The 23,246-nt window shown below is 50.9% G+C and overlaps 1 protein-coding gene across 10 annotated transcripts in view; it reads right to left on the reverse strand.

The window, feature by feature from the left end:
- The window catches only part of DGKD (diacylglycerol kinase delta), a 193,499-nt gene that overhangs the window by 132,024 nt on the left and 38,229 nt on the right, over positions 1-23,246 (reverse strand). For all 10 annotated transcript variants that reach the window (XR_012787927.1, XR_012787928.1, XM_075569618.1 and 7 more), the window contains 5 exons: positions 19,770-19,874; positions 18,982-19,114; positions 10,514-10,620; positions 10,246-10,371; positions 600-702 (listed from right to left, as the gene is read on the reverse strand). Coding sequence is in view for 8 of the 10 variants with exons in the window: in XM_075569618.1 (XP_075425733.1) it covers positions 600-702; positions 10,246-10,371; positions 10,514-10,620; positions 18,982-19,114; positions 19,770-19,874 (574 nt within the window). In the remaining 2 variants the exon portion in view is untranslated. The remainder of the gene's footprint in view (positions 1-599; positions 703-10,245; positions 10,372-10,513; positions 10,621-18,981; positions 19,115-19,769; positions 19,875-23,246) is intronic.

A 23,246-nucleotide genomic window follows, 5' to 3' on the forward strand; every position in this document is an offset into this window, starting at 1 on the left:
ACATAGTTACATAGTGTAGTTACATAGTGTAGTTACATAGTTACATAGTAGATGAGGTTGAAAAAAGACGTACGTCCAAGTTCAACCTATGCTAAATTTAGACAACAGATACTTTATCCTTTATCTATACTTACTTATTGATCCAGATCTAGTTGTTTTGGGTCTTGTGTTGACTAGAAATCGGGGAATAACAGATCAGTTCCGGGAGACCCTAGTGCAGGGCGGCCAACTTCAGTCCTCAAGGGCCACCAACAGGTCAGGTTTTCAGGATATCCCTGCTTCAGCACAGGTTGTGCAGTCTTCAACTGAGCCACTGATTGAGCCACCTGTGCTGAAGCAGGGATATCCTAAAAACCTGACCTGTTGGTGGCCCCTGAGGATCGAAGTTGGCCGCCCGTGCCCTAATTCAAGTGAAGTTTTGTTTGTTTGGGCGATTGGCGCTTTATAATATATCCAGCATGTTAGTGTCACGTGTTGTACTGGAGAACTCCCAGCCCCAAACCAAGGGCAGCAGGAAACCCTGTGGCTTCCTACTTAGGGCTGCACTGGCCATTCATGTACAGGGACATGTGTGACACAGATAGATCCAAGGGACGTACCATCTGAGTCACTGCTGTTGAGAGCGGTTGGGGGGATTACTGACACTTTACACTGTCCCAGGGGGCACTTTTTAGCGAGCAGATCCTTACAGGAGGAGTGTACCTGCAGCAAGGAGAAAGGAGGGGTGTTACAGGGACTCAAAAACAGAGGGGGAGAGAGAGCGAAAGAGGGGGGGGGGGGGAGAGAGAACGAAAGAGGGGGGGAGAGAGATCGAAAGAGGGGGGGGGAGAGATCGAAAGAGGGGGGGGGGAGAGAGATCGAAAGAGGGGGGGGGAGAGAGCGAAAGGGGGGGGGAGAGAGAGCGAAAGAGGGGGGGGAGAGAGTGAAAGAGGCGGTGGGAGAGAGAGCGAAAGAGGGGGGGGAGCGAAAGAGGGGGGGAGAGAGAGCGAAAAAGGGGGGGGGGGGGGAGAGCAAAAGAGGGGGGGGAGAGAGCGAAAGAGGGGGGGGGGAGAGAGAGCGAAAGAGGGGGGGGGGAGAGAGCGAAAGAGGGGGGGGGAGAGCGAAAGAGGGGGGGAGAGAGCGAAAGAGGGGGGGGAGAGAGAGAGCGAAAGAGGGGGGGGAGAGAGAGCGAAAGGGGGGGGGGAGAGAGAGCGAAAGAGGGGGAGGATAGAGAGCGAAAGAGGGTGGAGAGAGAGTGTTAATCATAGTGAAAAGGCGCCCAAATACAGAGAGAAAAAATAATGGAGACATTGCTTGCAGGGGATGAAAGAAATAGAAGCGGCAAATATTAGCGTCAGCGACATATGTGTGGATCTTGCCCATCTTGTGTCTTACGTTTGGTGCAGATCTCTTAGGAGAAGAGATCGACGCCACCTTAACCTGGCAGATTTATTTGACGCAAAGAGAGAAGAAAATCGCATCAGTTTGGACTCAACTATTGATCTATTTAATATCGGACTAATTCTTTTCTTGCCCCCAACACCGCCAAAACCAATTCTCAAAACGCTCGTGGCACAAGTGGAGCAAAGCCCCGTCATACACTGGCGCAGTGTAAAAACGATGCAGCGTGCAGCAGCTGTGGAGCGACGCTCCCCTTTGTGACCCCCGATACATATCCCCCAGAGTCCCGCGCTCAGCTCACCGCTGTGACCCCCGATACATATCCCCCAGAGTCCCGCGCTCAGCTCACCGCTGTGACCCCAGATACATATCCCCCAGAGTCCCGCGCTCAGCTCCCCTTTGTGACCCCGATACATATCCCCCAGAGTCCCGCGCTCAGCTCCCCTTTGTGACCCCCGATACATATCCCCCAGAGTCCCGCGATCAGCTCCCCTTTGTGACCCCCGATACATATCCCCCAGAGTCCCGCGCTCAGCTCACCGTTGTGACCCCCGATACATATCCCCCAGAGTCCCGCGCTCAGATCACAGCTGTGACCCCCGATACATATCCCCCAGAGTCCCGCGATCAGCTCCCCTTTGTGACCCCCGATACATATCCCCCAGAGTCCCGCGCTCAGATCACCGCTGTGACCCCCGATACATATCCCCCAGAGTCCCGCGCTCAGATCACCATTGTGACCCCCGATACATATCCCCCAGAGTCCCGCGCTCAGATCACCGCTGTGACCCCCGATACATATCCCCCAGAGTCCCGCGCTCAGCTCCCCTTTGTGACCCCCGATACATATCCCCCAGAGTCTCGCGCTCAGCTCACCGCTGTGACCCCCGATACATATCCCCCAGAGTCCCGCGCTCAGCTCACCGCTGTGACCCCCGATACATATCCCCCAGAGTCCCGCGCTCAGCTCCCCTTTGTGACCCCCGATACATATCCCCCAGAGTCCCGCGCTCAGCTCACCGTTGTGACCCCCGATACATATCCCCCAGAGTCCCGCGCTCAGCTCCCCTTTGTGACCCCCGATACATATCCCCCAGAGTCCCGCGCTCAGATCACCGCTGTGACACCCGATACACATCCCCCAGAGTCCCGCGCTCAGCTCCCCTTTGTGACCCCCGATACATATCCCCCAGAGTCCCGCGCTCAGATCACCGCTGTGACCCCCGATACACATCCCCCAGAGTCCCGCGCTCAGATCACCGTTGTGACCCCCGATACATATTTCTACATTTAAAGTGAGCTTTTTAAGTGATAAAAACAGTTAGACTACAGTTAATATATATATAGTTAATATACTCACTTTCTTCATGCAAGACCAATAACCTCAGCTGATATGACATGGATCTAATTGCATTCTCTTCACAGGTATGTTCCTGATGTTGAAACCCTGTGTAAAAGACTGAATCTGGCCTTGTTGAATTGATATATAAGTTAGTATGTTTGAATGTAAAAAGTATATATTTTTTTTTCCTCTTAACTCTGTGCTGTTAATTGACCAAATGGAACAAGCTGACTGATTGGGGAGGGGGAGGATCATGTGACTTTTTTTTGTGTATAATACTAACACCTTCGCTGCATTGGGCAGGAACTGCATTAGGCAGTGAGGCATTTAAAGTGAGCTTTTTAAGTGATAAAAACAGTTAGACTACAGTTAGACTAGAGTTGACTGGGGACTGCATCTACTGCAAACTCTTTTACTCAAGACAACAACCGGCAAGCTATTCAGATCACACTATGATCCCATGCTTGTTAGCCTGCATAGTTTAACCCCCAACCCCTTTACAACATCTTTCACTGCAGCCTCTCCCAAAACTGACTGCACAAAACACTGAAACCCTGAATTGACCCTAGCATTGCAATGCAGCAAAACACTTGAAAAGGTACAGGCCCACCCCTGCTGTTTAGTCTGCACACACTCACTCTGCTCACAACAGCTCCTTGCAGCACTGCCTACCTCTGGCATAATGAACCTGCTATGTCTTCTAACCTTTTTCTTTCTCCTGGCCTCATGGAGATGTTACTCCCTCTATCCACTACAAACTCCTCCATCCTTGCCCACACCCAACATCACCATACACCCTGGACTACTCAAAAGCCTTGCACTATCTACTGAATGTTGGTGGAGAACTCTAAAAACCAGCACACCAACCACTGCTCACTCTAATGGAAAACACCACAAATTTACAACTTGCAAACAACTACCCAAATTTCTACTCATACTATTACTCTCTCTAGCAGGTGATATTGAAACTAACCCAGGTCCTCCCATTTCAGCTCTGTCCCATGCCCCTGAGAATTCCACCTTTAAATTCCAAAAAGGGCTATCTGTCGCCCATATAAACATCCGGAGCCTGCTGCCCAAACTGGATGAACTAAGGGCATGGTGCCTTATGCATAAACCCAAAGCCATCGTTCTTACAGAAACATGGCTATCCTCTAAAACCCCTGATGCAAATATCGCCATTCAGGGATACTCCATTTTTAGGAGAGATAGGTCAAAGAGAGGAGGAGGGGTGTTATTTTATATTGCAGACACCTTACAATTTACACTGTTACATTGCCCACCAAGTCCACCCTCTTTTGAAACTCTAGTTGGCAAAATCTGCCTCCCCTTTTCTAAGCCCATCTTGCTTGCTGCCATCTACTGCCCCGCAAAAGCCCCTCTACAATCCTTGACTGATATCACCCAATTTCTTGCCTCCATTTCCTCTCTGAATGAGAAGAGTGAGCTGCTAGTTCTAGGGGATTTCAACTTCAATTGGCTTGACCCTAAAAACCACAAAATCCAGATACAACTCAAGTCACTTAACCTATCGCAACTCATTTCCCAACCCACACGAATAAACCTGAAGTCGCATAACCATTCCTTGCTAGACTGGATTCTCTCCTCAAACCCCAGCAGAATCCAATCCTCTGGCATCCTTCCTGATATTTTCAGTGACCATGCAATAGTGTACTGTGTAAGGAAAATTAAACCGCCCCATTCAAGCCCTAAAGTTCTCCTCACTAGAACATTTAAAAACTTTAACCCACAACAGTTTCTGGATGACCTTACCAACTGCCCATGGCACAGAATCGATTTAATTCCCGACCCTGACTCTGCGCTCGACTATTTCCAATCCGAGTTCTTAAAACTCTGCGATACCCATGCTCCACTACGCAAAATAAGGGTACGGGGGGCCCACCTTCCATGGGTTACACCTGACCTTATAGCACTCTACCAGTTCAGGGATGCCTTGTGGAAAAGCTACAAAGTAACTGGCACTACCAAGGATCTCAATCACTACAGATGCCTGCGGAACGTGTGCACAAGGCAAACAAGGTATGCAAAAGCACAATATTACTCTGACAATCTCCACCAAAATACATCAAACCCAGCTAACTTCTGGAAGGTTATCAACAATATATTCCAGCCTCCTAACCATCAACAACCAAGTAATATCACTAAGGGGGATATTACTCTGACAAACCCCACTGACATTGCAAATGCATTCAATGATTACTTTGTGGGGTGTGCCACTAACTTATTAGCGAAACGCAGCACAAACCCCAAACCTGAATCTCATCCTGGGAGTACCCCTATAGTCCCACCCCCTCTCAACACTGCCCACAATTTTCAATTTAGCCCAGTATCTGAAGAGGAGATTACACAAGCGCTCCTCAAACTAAAACTAAGCAGCCAATGTGGATCCGACTTACTACAATCTAGGTTCCTACGACTTGGTGCCCCAGCCATTGCCAAACCAATTGCGTCCATAGTCAACTCTATCCTGTCTGCAGGCCATATCCCTAAGACCTGGAAAACTGCCAGAGTTGTCCCAATCTTCAAAAGTGGGGACAAAAACACTGTCTCAAACTACAGGCCAATCTCACTTCTCCCAATTCTATCCAAAGTTATGGAAAAATGTGTCCACTCCCAATTAAGCGATTTCTATACCAAGACAAATTTCCCTAGCCAATTCCAGTCTGGGTTTCGTCCCAAACACTCCACCGCAACTACCCTGCTAAAAGTTTGCAATGAAATCCAGTGCGGAATGGAACGGGGACAACTCACTGGTGCAGTATTCCTAGATTTTGCAAAGGCTTTTGACACAGTTGATCATGTTATCCTGCTTAACAAACTCCAGAGCTCTGGAATAGGGAAACACGCTTTAAACTGGTTTCAGTCCTACCTATCAGGAAGATCCCAACATGTGTCCATCTCAGGCTCTAACTCCAACCCCCTGGATATCACCTGTGGTGTCCCACAAGGCTCTGTTCTTGGGCCCCTACTCTTCTCAGTGTTCATTAATGATCTTCCCACAGCTTGTAAGGAAGCCTCAATACACATGTATGCAGATGACACAATCCTGTATGCACACAGCCATAGCCTCTCTGACCTTCAACACATACTTCAGTCTGACTTTTTGAGACTCGAAAACTGGATTTCCCAAAACAAACTGTTTTTAAACACTGACAAGATGGTAACAATGGTATTTGGGACCAAGACTAAATTTGTAAAGCTTCCAGTGACTGAGCTCCTGATTAGAACCAACGCTAAAACCACCCTAACCCCTGTCACTAGTTTTAAATACCTGGGCTTATGGTTTGACTCCCACTTAACATTCGGGATGCACATTGATACCCTGACAACCAAGACCTATGCCAAACTAGGGGTACTTTACAGGAACAAATCCTCCCTAAGTCTCCTGGTCAGAAAGCGTATTGCACAGCAGATGCTAATGCCAATTATTGACTATGGAGACATAGTATATGGCTCGGCTCCTCAAACCCACCTTAGCAAACTTGACACCCTCTACAATTCAATTTGTCGTTTTGTTCTCCAATGCAACTACAACACACATCACTGCGAAATGCTCAAAGAACTAGATTGGTCATCACTAGAGTCTAGGCGCAAAGTTCACCTTTCCTGTCTCACCCTCAAATACTTTCTGGGCAAGCTACCCAGCTACCTGAACAAGCTCCTCACCCCTACCACATGCAGTACCTATCACCTGAGATCAGACTCCAAATGACTATTCATGGTCCCAAGACTCAACAAAGTATCCGGACGTTCCTCCTTCTCCTTCCGTGCACCCCAAAACTACCAGAGACTCTCATATCCACCACCAGCGTAAGTTCTTTCAAATCTAAGGCTGTCTCACACTTTAACCTGGTCTGTAACTGTTTCATACGCTCATAATATATATTTTCTTTAACTGTGCATGCAATGTCTTGTATATAATGTATACCTTGTTCATTTATGTAACTGTATTTGTAACCATGTATTATTTTGTTTTACTCTGTGCCCAGGACATACTTGAAAACGAGAGGTAACTCTCAATGTATTACTTCCTGGTAAAATATTTTTATAAATAAATATCCCCCAGAGTCCCGCGCTCAGCTCACCGTTGTGACCCCCTATACATATCCCCCAGAGTCCCGCGCTCAGATCACCGCTGTGACCCCCGATACATATCCCCCAGAGTCCCGCGCTCAGATCACCGCTGTGACCCCCTGATACATATCCCCCAGAGTCCCGTGCTCAGCTCACCGTTGTGACCCCGGATACATATCCCCCAGAGTCCCGCGCTCAGCTCACCGCTGTGACCCCCGATACATATCCCCCAGAGTCCCGCGCTCAGCTCACCGTTGTGACCCCCGATACATATCCCCCAGAGTCCCGCGCTCAGCTCACCGCTGTGACCCCCGATACATATCCCCCAGAGTCCCGCGCTCAGATCACCGCTGTGACCCCCGATACATATCCCCCAGAGTCCCGCGCTCAGATCACCGTTGTGACCCCCGATACATATCCCCCAGAGTCCCGCGCTCAGCTCACCGCAGTGACCCCCGATACATATCCCCCAGAGTCCCGCGCTCAGATCACCGTTGTGACCCCCGATACATATCCCCCAGAGTCCCGCGCTCAGATCACCGTTGTGACCCCCGGTACATATCCCCCAGAGTCCCGCGCTCAGCTCCCCTTTGTGACCCCCGATACATATCCCCCAGAGTCCCGCGCTCAGATCACCGCTGTGACCCCCGATACATATCCCCCAGAGTCCCGCGCTCAGATCACCGCTGTGACCCCCGGTACATATCCCCCAGAGTCCCGCGCTCAGCTCCCCTTTGTGACCCCCGATACATATCCCCCAGAGTCCCGCGCTCAGCTCCCCTTTGTGACCCCCGATACATATCCCCCAGAGTCCCGCGCTCAGATCACCGTTGTGACCCCCCATACATATCCCCCAGAGTCCCGCGCTCAGCTAACCGTTGTGATCCCCGATACACATCCCCCAGAGTCCCGCGCTCAGATCACCGCTGTGACCCCCGATACACATCCCCCAGAGTCCCGCGCTCAGATCACCGCTGTGACCCCCCGATACATATCCCCCAGAGTCCCGCGCTCAGATCACCGCTGTGACCCCACGATACATATCCCCCAGAGTCCCGCGCTCAGCTCACCGTTGTGACCCCCGATACACATCCCCCAGAGTCCCGCGCTCAGATCACCGCTGTGACCCCCCGATACATATCCCCCAGAGTCCCGCGCTCAGATCACCGCTGTGACCCCACGATACATATCCCCCAGAGTCCCGCGCTCAGCTCACCGTTGTGACCCCCGATACATATCCCCCAGAGTTCCGCGCTCAGCTCACCGTTGTGACCCCCGATACATATCCCCCAGAGTCCCGCGCTCAGATCACCGCTGTGACCCCCGATACATATCCCCCAGAGTCCCGCGCTCAGATCACCGCTGTGACCCCCTGATACATATCCCCCAGAGTCCCGTGCTCAGCTCACCGTTGTGACCCCGGATACATATCCCCCAGAGTCCCGCGCTCAGCTCACCGCTGTGACCCCCGATACATATCCCCCAGAGTCCCGCGCTCAGCTCACCGTTGTGACCCCCGATACATATCCCCCAGAGTCCCGCGCTCAGCTCACCGCTGTGACCCCCGATACATATCCCCCAGAGTCCCGCGCTCAGATCACCGCTGTGACCCCCGATACATATCCCCCAGAGTCCCGCGCTCAGATCACCGTTGTGACCCCCGATACATATCCCCCAGAGTCCCGCGCTCAGCTCACCGCAGTGACCCCCGATACATATCCCCCAGAGTCCCGCGCTCAGATCACCGTTGTGACCCCCGATACATATCCCCCAGAGTCCCGCGCTCAGATCACCGTTGTGACCCCCGGTACATATCCCCCAGAGTCCCGCGCTCAGCTCCCCTTTGTGACCCCCGATACATATCCCCCAGAGTCCCGCGCTCAGATCACCGCTGTGACCCCCGATACATATCCCCCAGAGTCCCGCGCTCAGATCACCGCTGTGACCCCCGGTACATATCCCCCAGAGTCCCGCGCTCAGCTCCCCTTTGTGACCCCCGATACATATCCCCCAGAGTCCCGCGCTCAGCTCCCCTTTGTGACCCCCGATACATATCCCCCAGAGTCCCGCGCTCAGATCACCGTTGTGACCCCCCATACATATCCCCCAGAGTCCCGCGCTCAGCTAACCGTTGTGATCCCCGATACACATCCCCCAGAGTCCCGCGCTCAGATCACCCCTGTGACCCCCGATACACATCCCCCAGAGTCCCGCGCTCAGATCACCACTGTGACCCCCCGATACATATCCCCCAGAGTCCCGCGCTCAGATCACCGCTGTGACCCCACGATACATATCCCCCAGAGTCCCGCGCTCAGCTCACCGTTGTGACCCCCGATACATATCCCCCAGAGTCCCGCGCTCAGATCACCGCTGTGACCCCCGATACATATCCCCCAGAGTCCCGCGCTCAGCTCACCGCTGTGACCCCCGATACATATCCCCCAGAGTCCCGCGCTCAGCTCACCGCTGTGACCCCCGATACATATCCCCCAGAGTCCCGCGCTCAGCTCACCGTTGTGACCCCCGATACATATCCCCCAGAGTCCCGCGCTCAGATCACCGTTGTGACCCACGATACATATCCCCCAGAGTCCCGCGCTCAGATCACCGCTGTGACCCCCGATACATATCCCCCAGAGTCCCGCGCTCAGATCACCGCTGTGACCCCAGATACATATCCCCCAGAGTCCCGCGCTCAGATCACCGTTGTGACCCCCGATACATATCCCCCAGAGTCCCGCGCTCAGATCACCGTTGTGACCCCCGATACATATCCCCCAGAGTCCCGCGCTCAGATCACCGTTGTGACCCACGATACATATCCCCCAGAGTCCCGCGCTCAGATCACCGTTGTGACCCACGATACATATCCCCCAGAGTCCCGCGCTCAGATCACCGTTGTGACCCACGATACATATCCCCCAGAGTCCCGCGCTCAGATCACCGTTGTGACCCACGATACATATCCCCCAGAGTCCCGCGCTCAGATCACCGTTGTGACCCACGATACATATCCCCCAGAGTCCCGCGCTCAGATCACCGTTGTGACCCACGATACATATCCCCCAGAGTCCCGCGCTCAGATCACCGTTGTGACCCACGATACATATCCCCCAGAGTCCCGCGCTCAGATCACCGTTGTGACCCACGATACATATCCCCCAGAGTCCCGCGCTCAGATCACCGCTGTGACCCACGATACATATCCCCCAGAGTCCCGCACTCAGCTCACCGTTGTGACCCACGATACATATCCCCCAGAGTCCCGCGCTCAGATCACCGTTGTGACCCACGATACATATCCCCCAGAGTCCCGCGCTCAGATCACCCCTGTGACCCCCGATACACATCCCCCAGAGTCCCGCGCTCAGATCACCGCTGTGACCCCCCGATACATATCCCCCAGAGTCCCGCACTCAGCTCACCGTTGCTTTGCACCACAGACATTGCCAGTCCTGCAGCCGGAGGACACTGCCACACGTCTTCTCACACATCGTGCACTTAGCACTCACAGGCAGGTTACCTTCCAGCCACTGGTGAGGCATCGATACCTGCGGAAGAGCGAGGAGACATCCTAATACCTGCGGAGAGAGCGTCTCAGAGGGATACGACTGACGGATGCCGGTTAGTGCAGCGTTAGCAGACACACAGAGGCGCCGGTCTCTAGAGAGGTAGAACTGCAAGTTAGCTTACCCCATCCTCATCCTCTACAATGTCCTTTCCGATGGAGGCCAAGGTTGTCCACTTGCAGTTATTGGTGGCCCTCACTGCACATCGTCGGTGAGATTTAAACTTGCACACTACAAATAGAGAACAGCCACACACTGAAGAGAAATGAAGACCAGTCCTAATACACACAGTGCAAAGAGGAAAGAGACCAGTCCTAATACACAGTGCAAAGAGGAAAGAGACCAGTGCTAATACACACGGTGCAAAGAGGAAAGAGACCAGTCCTTATACACACCATGCAAACAGGAAAGAGACCAGTCCTAATACACACAGCAAAGGGAAATAGACCAGTCCTTATACACACGGCAAAGGGAAATAGACCAGTCCTTACACACACAGTGCAAAGAGGAAAGAGACCAGTCCTTATACACACTGCAAAGAGGAAAGAGGCCAGTCCTTACGCACACTGCAAGGGGAAATAGACCAGTCCTTACACACACAGTGCAAAGAGGAAAGAGACCAGTCCTTATATACACTGCAAAGAGGAAAGAGGCCAGTGCTTACACACACTGCAACAGGGAAAGAGACCAGTCCTTATACACACTGCAAAGGGAAAGAGACCAGTCCTTACGCACACACTGCAAAGAGGAAAGAGACCAGTCCTTACACACACACTGCAAAGAGGAAAGAGACCAGTCCGTATACACACACTGCAAAAGGAAAGAGACCAGTCCTTACACACACTGCAACAGGGAAAGAGACCAGTCCTTACACACACTGCAACAGGGAAAGAGACCAGTCCTTATACAAGCACTGCAAAGAGGAAAGAGACCAGTCTTTACAGACACTGCAAAGGGAAAGAGACCAGTCCTTACGCACACACTGCAAAGGGAAAGAGACCAGTCCTTACGCAGACACTGCAAAGGGAAAGAGACCAGTCCTTACAGACACTGCAAAGGGAAAGAGACCAGTCCTTACGCACACACTGAAAGGGGGAAAGAGACCAGTCCTTATACACACACTGCAAAGGGAAAGAGACCAGTCCTTACTGACACTGTAAAGGGAAAGAGACCAGTCCTTACGCACACACTGCAAAGGGAAAGAGACCAGTCCTTACAGACACTGCAAAGGGAAAGAGACCAGTCCTTACGCACACACAGCAAAGGGAAAGAGATCAGTCCTTACAGACACTGCAAAGGGAAAGAGACCAGTCCTTACGCACACACTGCAAAGGGAAAGAGACCAGTCCTTACAGACACTGCAAAGGGAAAGAGACCAGTCCTTACGCACAATGCAAAGGGAAAGAGACCAGTCCTTATGCACACACTGCAAAGGGAAAGAGACCAGTCCTTACAGACACTGCAAAGGGAAAGAGACCAGTCCTTACGCACACACTGCAAAGGGAAAGAGACCAGTCCTTACGCACACTGCAAAGGGGAAAGAGACCAGTCCTTACAGACACTGCAAAGGGAAAGAGACCAGTCCTTACGAACACTGCAAAGGGAAAGAGACCAGTCCTTACAGACACTGCAAAGGGAATGAGACGAGTCCTTATACACACACTGCAAAGGGAAAGAGACCAGTCCTTATGCACACACTGCAAAGGGAAAGAGACCAGTCCTTACAGACACTGCAAAGGGAAAGAGACCAGTCCTTATACACACACTACAAAGGGAAAGAGACCAGTCCTTATACACACACTGCAAAGGGAAAGAGACCAGTCCTTACAGACACTGCAAAGGGGAAAGAGACCAGTCCTTATAACTTGTAAAGAGAAAAAACATACCCCTTATAGACTGCAAAGAAAAACATCAATATATGCTGTAATAAAAAGACCAAACCGTACACACACACTCACTGCAAACAAACAGAGCGTACACGCACACTCACTGCAAACAAACAAAGCGTACACGCTCACTCACTGCAAACAAACAGAGCGTACACGCACACTCACTGCAAACCAAGAGAGCGTACACACACACACTCACTGCAAACAGAGCGTACAATGCACACTCACTGCAAACCAAGAGAGCGTACACACACACTCACTGCAAACAAACACAGTGTACACGCACACTCACTGCAAACCAAGAGAGCGTACACACACTCATTGCAAACAAACATAGCGTACACGCACACTCACTGCAAACCAAGAGAGCGCACACACACACTCACTGCAAACAGAGCGTACACACACTCACTGCAAACAAACAGAGCGTACACGTACACTCACTGCAAACAGAGCGTACACGCACACTCACTGCAAACAGAGCGTACACGCACACTCACTGCAAAGAAACAGAGCGTACACGCACACTCACTGCAAAGAAAAAGAGCGTACACGCACACTCACTGCAAAGAAACAGGGCGTACACGCACACTCACTGCAAAGAAACAGAGCGTACACGCACACTCACTGCAAAGAAACAGAGCGTACACTCACACTCACTGCAAAGAAACAGAGTGTACACGCACACTCCCTGCAAACAGAGCGTACACGCACACTCACTGCAAACAGAGCGTACACGCACACTCACTGAAAACAGAGCGTACACGCACACTCACTGCAAAGAAACAGAGCATACACGCACTCACTGCAAAGAAAAAGAGCGTACACACACACTCACTGCAAAGAAACAGATCATACACGCACACTCACTGCAAACAGAGCGAACACGCACACTCACTGCAAACAAACAGAGCGTACACGAACACTCACTGCAAACAGAGCGTACACGTACACTCACTGCAAACAGAGCGTACACGCACACTCACTGCAAAGAAACAGAGCGTACACGCACACACACTGCAAAGAAAAAGAGCGTACATGCACACTCACTGCAAAGAAAAAGAGCGTACACGCACACTCACTGCAAACAAACAGAGCGTACACGCACACTCACTGCAAACAGAGCGTACACGTACACTCACTGCAAACAAACAGAGCGTACACGCACACTCACTGCAAACAGAGCGTACACGTACAATCACTGCAAACAAACAGAGCGTTACGAACACTCACTGCAAACAGAGCGTACACGTACACACACTGCAAAGAAAACGAGCGTACACGCACACTCACTGCAAAGAAACAGAGCGTACATGCACACTCACTGCAAAGAAACAGAGCGTACACGCACACTCACTGCAAATAAACAGAGCGTACACGCACACTCACTGCAAAGAAACAGAGCGTTCACGCACACTCACTGAAAATAAACAGAGCGTACACGCACACTCACTGCAAACAGAGCGTACACGCACACTCACTGCAAAGAAACAGAGCGTACACGCACACTCACAGCAAAGAAAAAGAGCGTACACGCACACTCACTGCAAAGAAATAGAGCGTACACGCACACTCACTGCAAAGAAACAGAGCGTACACGCACACTCACTGCACACAAAAAGAGCGTACATGCACACTCACTGCAAACAGAGCGTACACACACACACTGCAAACAGAGCGTACACGCACACTCACTGCAAACAGAGCGTACACGCACACTCACTGCAAACCAAGAGAGCGTACACACACACACTCACTGCAAACAGAGCGTACAATGCACACTCACTGCAAACCAAGAGAGCGTACACACACACTCACTGCAAACAAACACAGTGTACACGCACACTCACTGCAAACCAAGAGAGCGTACACACACTCATTGCAAACAAACATAGCGTACACGCACACTCACTGCAAACCAAGAGAGCGCACACACACACTCACTGCAAACAGAGCGTACACACACTCACTGCAAACAAACAGAGCGTACACGTACACTCACTGCAAACAGAGCGTACACGCACACTCACTGCAAACAGAGCGTACACGCACACTCACTGCAAAGAAACAGAGCGTACACGCACACTCACTGCAAAGAAAAAGAGCGTACACGCACACTCACTGCAAAGAAACAGGGCGTACACGCACACTCACTGCAAAGAAACAGAGCGTACACGCACACTCACTGCAAAGAAACAGAGCGTACACTCACACTCACTGCAAACAAACAGAGCGTACACGCACACTCACTGCAAACAGAGCGTACACGCACACTCACTGAAAACAGAGCGTACACGCACACTCACTGCAAAGAAACAGAGCATACACGCACTCACTGCAAAGAAAAAGAGCGTACACACACACTCACTGCAAAGAAACAGATCATACACGCACACTCACTGCAAACAGAGCGAACACGCACACTCACTGCAAACAAACAGAGCGTACACGAACACTCACTGCAAACAGAGCGTACACGTACACTCACTGCAAACAGAGCGTACACGCACACTCACTGCAAAGAAACAGAGCGTACACGCACACACACTGCAAAGAAAAAGAGCGTACATGCACACTCACTGCAAAGAAAAAGAGCGTACACGCACACTCACTGCAAACAAACAGAGCGTACACGCACACTCACTGCAAACAGAGCGTACACGTACACTCACTGCAAACAAACAGAGCGTACACGCACACTCACTGCAAACAGAGCGTACACGTACAATCACTGCAAACAAACAGAGCGTTACGAACACTCACTGCAAACAGAGCGTACACGTACACACACTGCAAAGAAAACGAGCGTACACGCACACTCACTGCAAAGAAACAGAGCGTACACACACACTCACTGCAAAGAAACAGAGCGTACATGCACACTCACTGCAAATAAACAGAGCGTACACGCACACTCACTGCAAAGAAACAGAGCGTACACGCACACTCACTGCAAATAAACAGAGCGTACACGCACACTCACTGCAAACAGAGCGTACACGCAGACTCACTGCAAAGAAACAGAGCGTACACGCACACTCACAGCAAAGAAAAAGAGCGTACACGCACACTCACTGCAAAGAAATAGAGCGTACACGCACACTCACTGCAAAGAAACAGAGCGTACACGCACACTCACTGCACACAAAAAGAGCGTACATGCACACTCACTGCAAACAGAGCGTACACACACACACTGCAAACAGAGCGTACACGCACACTCACTGCAAACAGAGCGTACACGCACACTCACTGCAAAGAAACAGAGCGTACACGCACACTCACTGCAAAGAAAAAGAGCGTACACGCACACTCACTGCAAAGAAACAGAGCGTACACGCACACACAATGCAAACAGAGCGTACACGCACACTCACTGCAAAGAAACAGAGCGTACACGCACTCACTGCAAACAAAAAGAGCGTACACACACACTCACTGCAAACAAACAGAGCGTACACGCACACTCACTGCAAACAAATAGAGCGTACATGCACACTCACTGCAAACAAACATAGCGTACACGCACACTCACTGCAAACAGAGCGTACATGCACACTCACTGCAAACAGAGCGTACACGCACACTCACTGCAAACCAAGAGAGCGTACACACACACTCACTGCAATCAAACAGAGCGTACACGCACACTCACTGCAAAGAAACAGAGCATACGCGCACACTCACTGCAAAGAAACAGAGCGTACACGCACACTCCCTGCAAAGAAACAAAGCGTACATGCACACTCCCTGCAAACAAATAGAGCGTACACGCACACTCACTGCAAACAAACAGAGCGTACACGCACACTCACTGCAATCAAACAGAGCGTACACGCGCACTCACTGCAAAGAAACAGAGCGTACACACACACTCACTGCAAACAGAGCGTACACGCACACTCACTGCAAAGAAACAGAGCATACACGCACACTCACTGCAAAGAAAAAGAGCGTACATGCACACTCACTGCAAAGAAACAGAGCGTACACGCATACTCACTGCAAAGAAACAGAGCGTACAAGCACACTCCCTGCAAACAAAAAGAGCGTACACACACACACTCACTGCAAACAAACAGAGCATACACGCACACTCAATGCAAACAAACAGAGCGTACATGCACACTCACTGCAAACAGAGCGTACACACACTCACTGCAAACAGAGCGTACACGCACACTCACTGCAAACAGAGCGTACACGCACACTCACTGCAAACAGAGCGTACACGCACACTCACTGCAAAGAAACAGAGCGTACACGCACACTCACTGCAAAGAAACAGAGCGTACACGCACACTCACTGCAAAGAAAAAGAGCGTACACGCACACTCACTGCAAAGAAACAGAGCGTACATGCACACTCACTGCAAAGAAACAGGGCGTACACGCACACTCACTGCAAAGAAACAGAGCGTACACGCACACTCCCTGCAAACAAAAAGAGCGTACATGCACACTCACTGCAAACAGAGCGTACACACACACTCACTGCAAACCAGGAGAGCATACACACACACTCACTGCAAAGAAACAGAGCGTACGCGCACACTCACTGCAAAGAAACAGAGCATACGCGCACACTCACTGCAAAGAAACAGAGCGTACACGCACACTCCCTGCAAAGAAACAGAGCTAAACACACACTCCCTGCAAACAAATAGAGCGTACACGCACACTCACTGCAAACAAACAGAGCGTACACGCACACTCACTGCAATCAAACAGAGCGTACACGCACACTCACTGCAATCAAACAGAGCGTACACGCGCACTCACTGCAAAGAAACAGAGCGTACACACACACTCACTGCAAACAAACAGAGCGTACACGCACACTCACTGCAAACAGAGCGTACACGCACACTCACTGCAAACAAACAGAGCGTACACGCACACTCACTGCAAACAAACAGAGCGTACACGCACACTCACTGCATAAGGGGGGGAAATATAACTTTTTCAAAACAGCAGAGAAAGAATGAATGATCTTTACACAAAACAGGTCCTTGTGTTCACCTGGGGAGGATTGCCAGATACCACAAAATATATGCCACTGCTCTGCTGTGGGTCCTTATCTACAATATGGGACCTTTGATTGAGTTTGATAACAGCACAGAATGGGGAGACAGGTTGGGGCAGTCTGTAAGCACCATGCGCGTCTCTGTATGGGAACCAGATGTGCTTCGCAGTCAGTGTACTTCAAGCCAATGACTTGTGCAAGGTCACAAGATTTCCTGCCTCGCCTCCTCAAATAGCTTTACAAACAATCATTCCTCCTAGCAACATACTGCAATCAAGAGTCCCAATCGGGTGAAAGCGCTTAGACATGTAACACCTTTGCTGCTTGTTTAGTATGTTTCATAATCCGAGGTAAGCCCAACATCCTACGACCCCAAAACCACACAATGTGCACTGCTTGTACGTAGACACCCGTATCTGGGGGACATGCGGCACATCTGCAGTTATCAAGACCGAGCTGGAAAGTAGCTCCTCAAATATAGATCTCTGCCCCCCGGATATGCCGAGACCCTCCTCAGAATATCTAAACCCCCCCCCCCCCCGATTTCTGGGGGAGTTTAGGATTTACATTTTTTACATGGGTATGTAATCTTGACAATGAAAATTATTAGGACTTGTGGCAACCATCTTTAAAATCAGCGAGGGCGCATTGCAGGGTGTGAGATACTCTTCCATGTGCCAATGGCGGCCTATTCTGGCCTCATTCACCCCTTCAGTGCCGGAGGGTTCTACCACCTCAGTGGCCATGGCCCCTCTGGCAATATCGCCCACGCCACGGCCCCCCTGAGCACCACACCACGGCCCCCCTGAGCGCCCACGCCACGGCTCCCCTGAGCGCCCACGCCACGGCTCCCCTGAGCGCCCACGCCACGGCTCCCCTGAGCGCCCACGCCACGGCTCCCCTGAGCGCCCACGCCACGGCTCCCCTGAGCACCCACGCCACGGCTCCCCTGAGCACCCACGCCACGGCTCCCCTGAGCGCCCACGCCACGGCCCCCTCTGAGCGCCCACGCCACGGCCCCCCTGAGCGCCCACGCCACGGCCCCCCTGAGCGCCCACGCCACGGCCCCCCTGAGCGCCCACGCCACGGCCCCCCTGAGCGCCCACGCCACGGCCCCCCTGAGCGCCCACGCCACGACTCCCACCTTCCGGTGATGTAAATGGAAGGGGAAGGTCCTCTACAAAACGAGCAAAGCCGGTAACGTACGTCACAAGGGCCGTCAGGGGGCCTCCCGGCATGCTGTACTTTGTATGTGTATAGAGCACAGAAAGGGTTAACCTGACCTCCCCGTTATGTCCAGTCAATGTAACTGCCCGGTCACGAGGGTCAGGTCTCCAGCCCCAGATACCGCCCCAGAAAATGCCTCTCCGTGTCCTAGGACAAACTGGTGTGTGTTAGCTGCACATGTAACAGGGAAAGCTGACCGCACTGATTAATAGTTTCACTTTTTTTTAAATTTGGTTCAATAAGTTAATGAAAGAACTGAAAGCTGCAGATCATAGAAAAAAAAGGTCACGTGTGTTTTTGCGGATCAAAAGAAGCCTTTAAATGCGCCATTAAACCCCCCCCCCCCCCCCCCGTGCGCTTGGTGTCTCAGCGGTTTGATGGTGTTTCCAGGGGGTCCTGGCCATAGGGTTATTAATGCAACCCGTGTAAAAAACAACAACAACAACATACCTTCGCAAGAGAGTCCGTGGGAGGTGACGCCGGAGAGCGCTTCGCGGCACACGTTGCAGTAAGTCGGGCGTGCGTGGGAACACGCGTACCAGTTGTGCATTCCTGAGAAATGGTCCATGCTGTACTGGGCAGACTGGAAAGTAAAGGAGAAATGCAGTTTATCTTGCAGGCAGTAATGGGCTGGTAATCAGCGAGAAGATCAGCTTCAAAGCCTGGGGGATTTCTGTTTCCTTGTTATGTAGATTCAGAGATCAACTCTCCAAGCAACCAGCCAAAAATGGCCCCGTAAGTCCTGACCTGTAAATATTCAGAAGCCAAATACAAATCGCCTTAGCGATGTCTCGCTGCGCGACTGGTTACCTGGGAGGCAAAAATACCTCCGCAGAGCAACCGGTTACAAACCTTAACCCAGGGGGGCTCAACTGCAGTCCTCAATACCCCCCAACAGGTCAGGTGTTCGGGATATCCCAGCTCCAGCACAGGTGGCTCAATCAGTCCCCGCTTCAGCACAGGTGGCTCAATCAGTGATTGAGCCACCTGTGCTGAATCTGGGATATCCTGGAAACCCGACCTGTTGGGGGGTCCTGAGGACCGGAGTTGAGCCCCCTGTCAACCTACAGCTCGCTAGGTACTCACGAGCGTCTCTCAGGTGAATGACCCAACTTCCACTCCTACCCCCTTATAAACCTGCTTTCTAGGAGCAAATTCCAGTGTAACTGCACCTCCACAGGTGTAATCCTATTTAGGGCTGGACTTGGTACTCTCTCATTGGGCGGCCACGTGATTACCTCAAAGAGCTCGTGGTTCTGTACAGACTTGAGTGCTGCCATCCATTCCTCCATGTCCTTCCTGTTGTCGGCACTGAGGATCAGCTTGCGGAAGGGGGTAAATACCTAGAGTCGGGAGTGGGACAAGCAGTGGGTCAGGAGAAGCGGAGTTTGCAGTCCGGGAGAGGGAGGGCCGGGGACTCTGGGGACGAGAGGGTGGAGGTGCGGGCAAGAGGCTCTTATTGGAAGGGGCTGTTTGCCAAGGGCCTGGCCCCGGTGTGCATAGTGGCATTGGAAACACAAACAAGGGCTTGTCTGTAAACCATGAGTGACGGGAGATAGAGGCGGCAGTCTGGAGGGGAGACTGAGCAGGAAAGGGGAGATCGGATTCAGGGGAGCGGAGCAGGAAAGGGGAGATCGGATTCAGGGGAGCGGAGCAGGAAAGGGGAGATCGGATTCAGGGGAGCGGAGCAGGAAAGGGGTGATCGGATTCAGGGGAGCGGAGCAGGAAAGGGATTAGATTTGAAAACTGACTAGCAGATTGCTCTGATAGAGGAGGACTCCCTGACATTAAACTGAATTGAGGGATATATTTCACCCTTTAAATCACTGCTGCACTTTCCCTTGCTACAGTATACACATGCAGGAAACATCTCTATCAGCCCCCATGTTCGGAAAAGAATCGCCCCTCTATGCGTCCTGCGACACATAACTGGTAACCACGTCCTGCGACACATAACTGGTAACCACGTCCTGCGACAGACCAGGCGCCAGTTGCTCTGTTAATTACATGTCCTGCTGAGTAATACATAAGATCTAAAACCAGTTGAAAGGAAGCTTTAAACAGAGCTGTAAATCCGCTCCCTTACTGCAAGGTGTCTTATCCCTGCAATGTAATGATTGCACGGAGCAGGACTCTCACAATGTTCCAACTATACGCGCGTGTGTGTGAGAGCGCGTGTGTGTGTGAGAGCGCGTGTGTGTGAGAGCGCGTGTGTGTGTGTGAGAGTGCGTGTGTGTGTGAGAGCGCGTGTGTGTGAGAGCGCGTGTGTGTGTGTGAGAGTGCGTGTGTGTGTGAGAGCGCGTGTGTGTGAGAGCGCGTGTGTGTGAGAGCGCGTGTGTGTGAGAGCGCGCGTGTGAGAGAGCGCGTGTATGTACACACACCTACAGTATATACATAGTGATTTATCTATACTTCCAGGATTTTAAATAGCTTTTCAAGTTTTATATATATGTATATATATATATATATATATATATATATATATATATATATAAATCTTGTGTGTACACACACACACAGCAAATATGTGCATTGCGTCATGCTATTTGTACACAGTCCTGCAGTATATTAATATGCGCGCACTGCTTCATATGCATACAATGTTCTGCAGCAATACATGCACAGAAACACACTGCACTGTAATACACGAGATATATATATATATATATATACACACACACACACACACACACACACACACACTTATTACCATGTTCTACAAACTTTCAATACACATACACACACACACAATAATGTGCATAGACCCTGCTCTGCAATAAGTACACATGCACACACCTTGTTTTACACAGGTAACTGGGGAGAAGGAGTAGCTAATGTAGGTAATGTCACTGCCTTTGAACTATGTAAAGCTGGTTCGAATCCTACTGTCCCCTACTGTACACCCTGTCTCCCGGCATCAGGGAGGCACCAAAATTACACGGTCATCTCTACAGGGAAGGGCCTCATTGTCCCCCACAGGTCTATGTACTGCTCTGTCAGTGCTATATAAGTACATTATTATTGTTGTACACACAGAGAACTCTGATGCACGTGAAGTTACACTTACTCTGTATACATACAAGCCTCCTTATTTGGCAATGGCTACATCTATACTCCACTATCCACACCCTTAAAACGTCTATTTAATGTATCTATCCATCTACCCATCTATCCACCTACCCATCCATCTATCCACCTACCCATCCATCTATCCACCTACCCATCCATCTATCCACCTACCCATCCATCTATCCACCTACCCATCCATCTATCTATCCACCTACCCATCCATCTATCCACCTACCCATCCATCTATCTATCCACCTACCCATCCATCTATCTATCCACCTACCCATCCATCTATCCACCTACCCATCCATCTATCCACCTACCCATCCATCTATCCACCTACCCATCCATCTATCCACCTACCCATCCATCTATCTATCCACCTACCCATCCATCTATCTATCCACCTACCCATCCATCTATCTATCCACCTACCCATCCATCTATCTATCCACCTACCCATCCATCTATCTATCCACCTACCCATCCATCTATCTATCCACCTACCCATCCATCTATCTATCCACCTACCCATCCATCTATCCGCCTATCTATCTATCCACCTACCCATCCATCTACCTACCCATTCATCCACCCTTCTATCTATCTATCTATCTATCTATCTATCTATCTATCTATCTATCTATCTATCTATCTATCCACCTACCCATCTATCTATCCACCTACCCATCCATCTATCCATCTACCTACCCATTCATCCACCCTTCTATCTATCTATCTATCTATCTATCCACCTACCCATCTATCTATCCACCTACCCATCCATCTATCCATCTACCTACCCATTCATCCACCCATCTATCTATCTATCTATCTATCTATCCACCTACCCATCTATCTATCCACCTACCCATCCATCCATCCATCCACCTACCCATCCATCCATCCACCTACCCATCCATCCATCCATCCACCTACCCATCCATCCATCCACCTACCCATCCATCCATCCACCTACCCATCCATCCATCCACCTACCCATCCATCCACCTACCCATCCATCCTCCTATCTATCCACCTACCCATCCATCTATCCGCCTACTCATCCATCCATCCACCTACCCATCCATCCTCCTATCTATCTATCCACCTACCCATCCACCCATCTATCCACCTATCCATCCACCTATCCTCCTATCTATCTATCCACCTACCCATCCATCTATCCATATCTATCCTCCTATCTATCCACCTACCCATCTATCCATCCACCTACCCATCCATCCTCCTATCTATCCACCTACCCATCCATCCACCCACCTACCCATCCATCTATCCATATCTATCCTCCTATATATCCACCTACCCATCCACCTACCCATCCATCCTCCTATCTATCCACCTACCCATCCATCCACCTACCCAACCATCTATCCATATCTATCCCTATCTATCAAACTATCCATCTATCCACAAACCCATCCATCCACCTACCCATCCATCTATCCGCCTATCTATCAAACTATCCATCTATCCACCCACCCACGGGTAGCTCAGTCGGAACATCACTGTCCGAAGTGGGTGAATCCCAGGTTTGAATCCCCATGTCAGCTCTTCTTTGGGCCTGTGCTTCAGGGAACACATTGAGCTGTACTGGACAGGGGCTCATTGTGATTGTGTCCGTC

The sequence above is a fragment of the Ascaphus truei genome, chromosome 14 (assembly GCF_040206685.1).
Source record: "Ascaphus truei isolate aAscTru1 chromosome 14, aAscTru1.hap1, whole genome shotgun sequence".
NCBI lineage: Eukaryota > Metazoa > Chordata > Amphibia > Anura > Ascaphidae > Ascaphus > Ascaphus truei.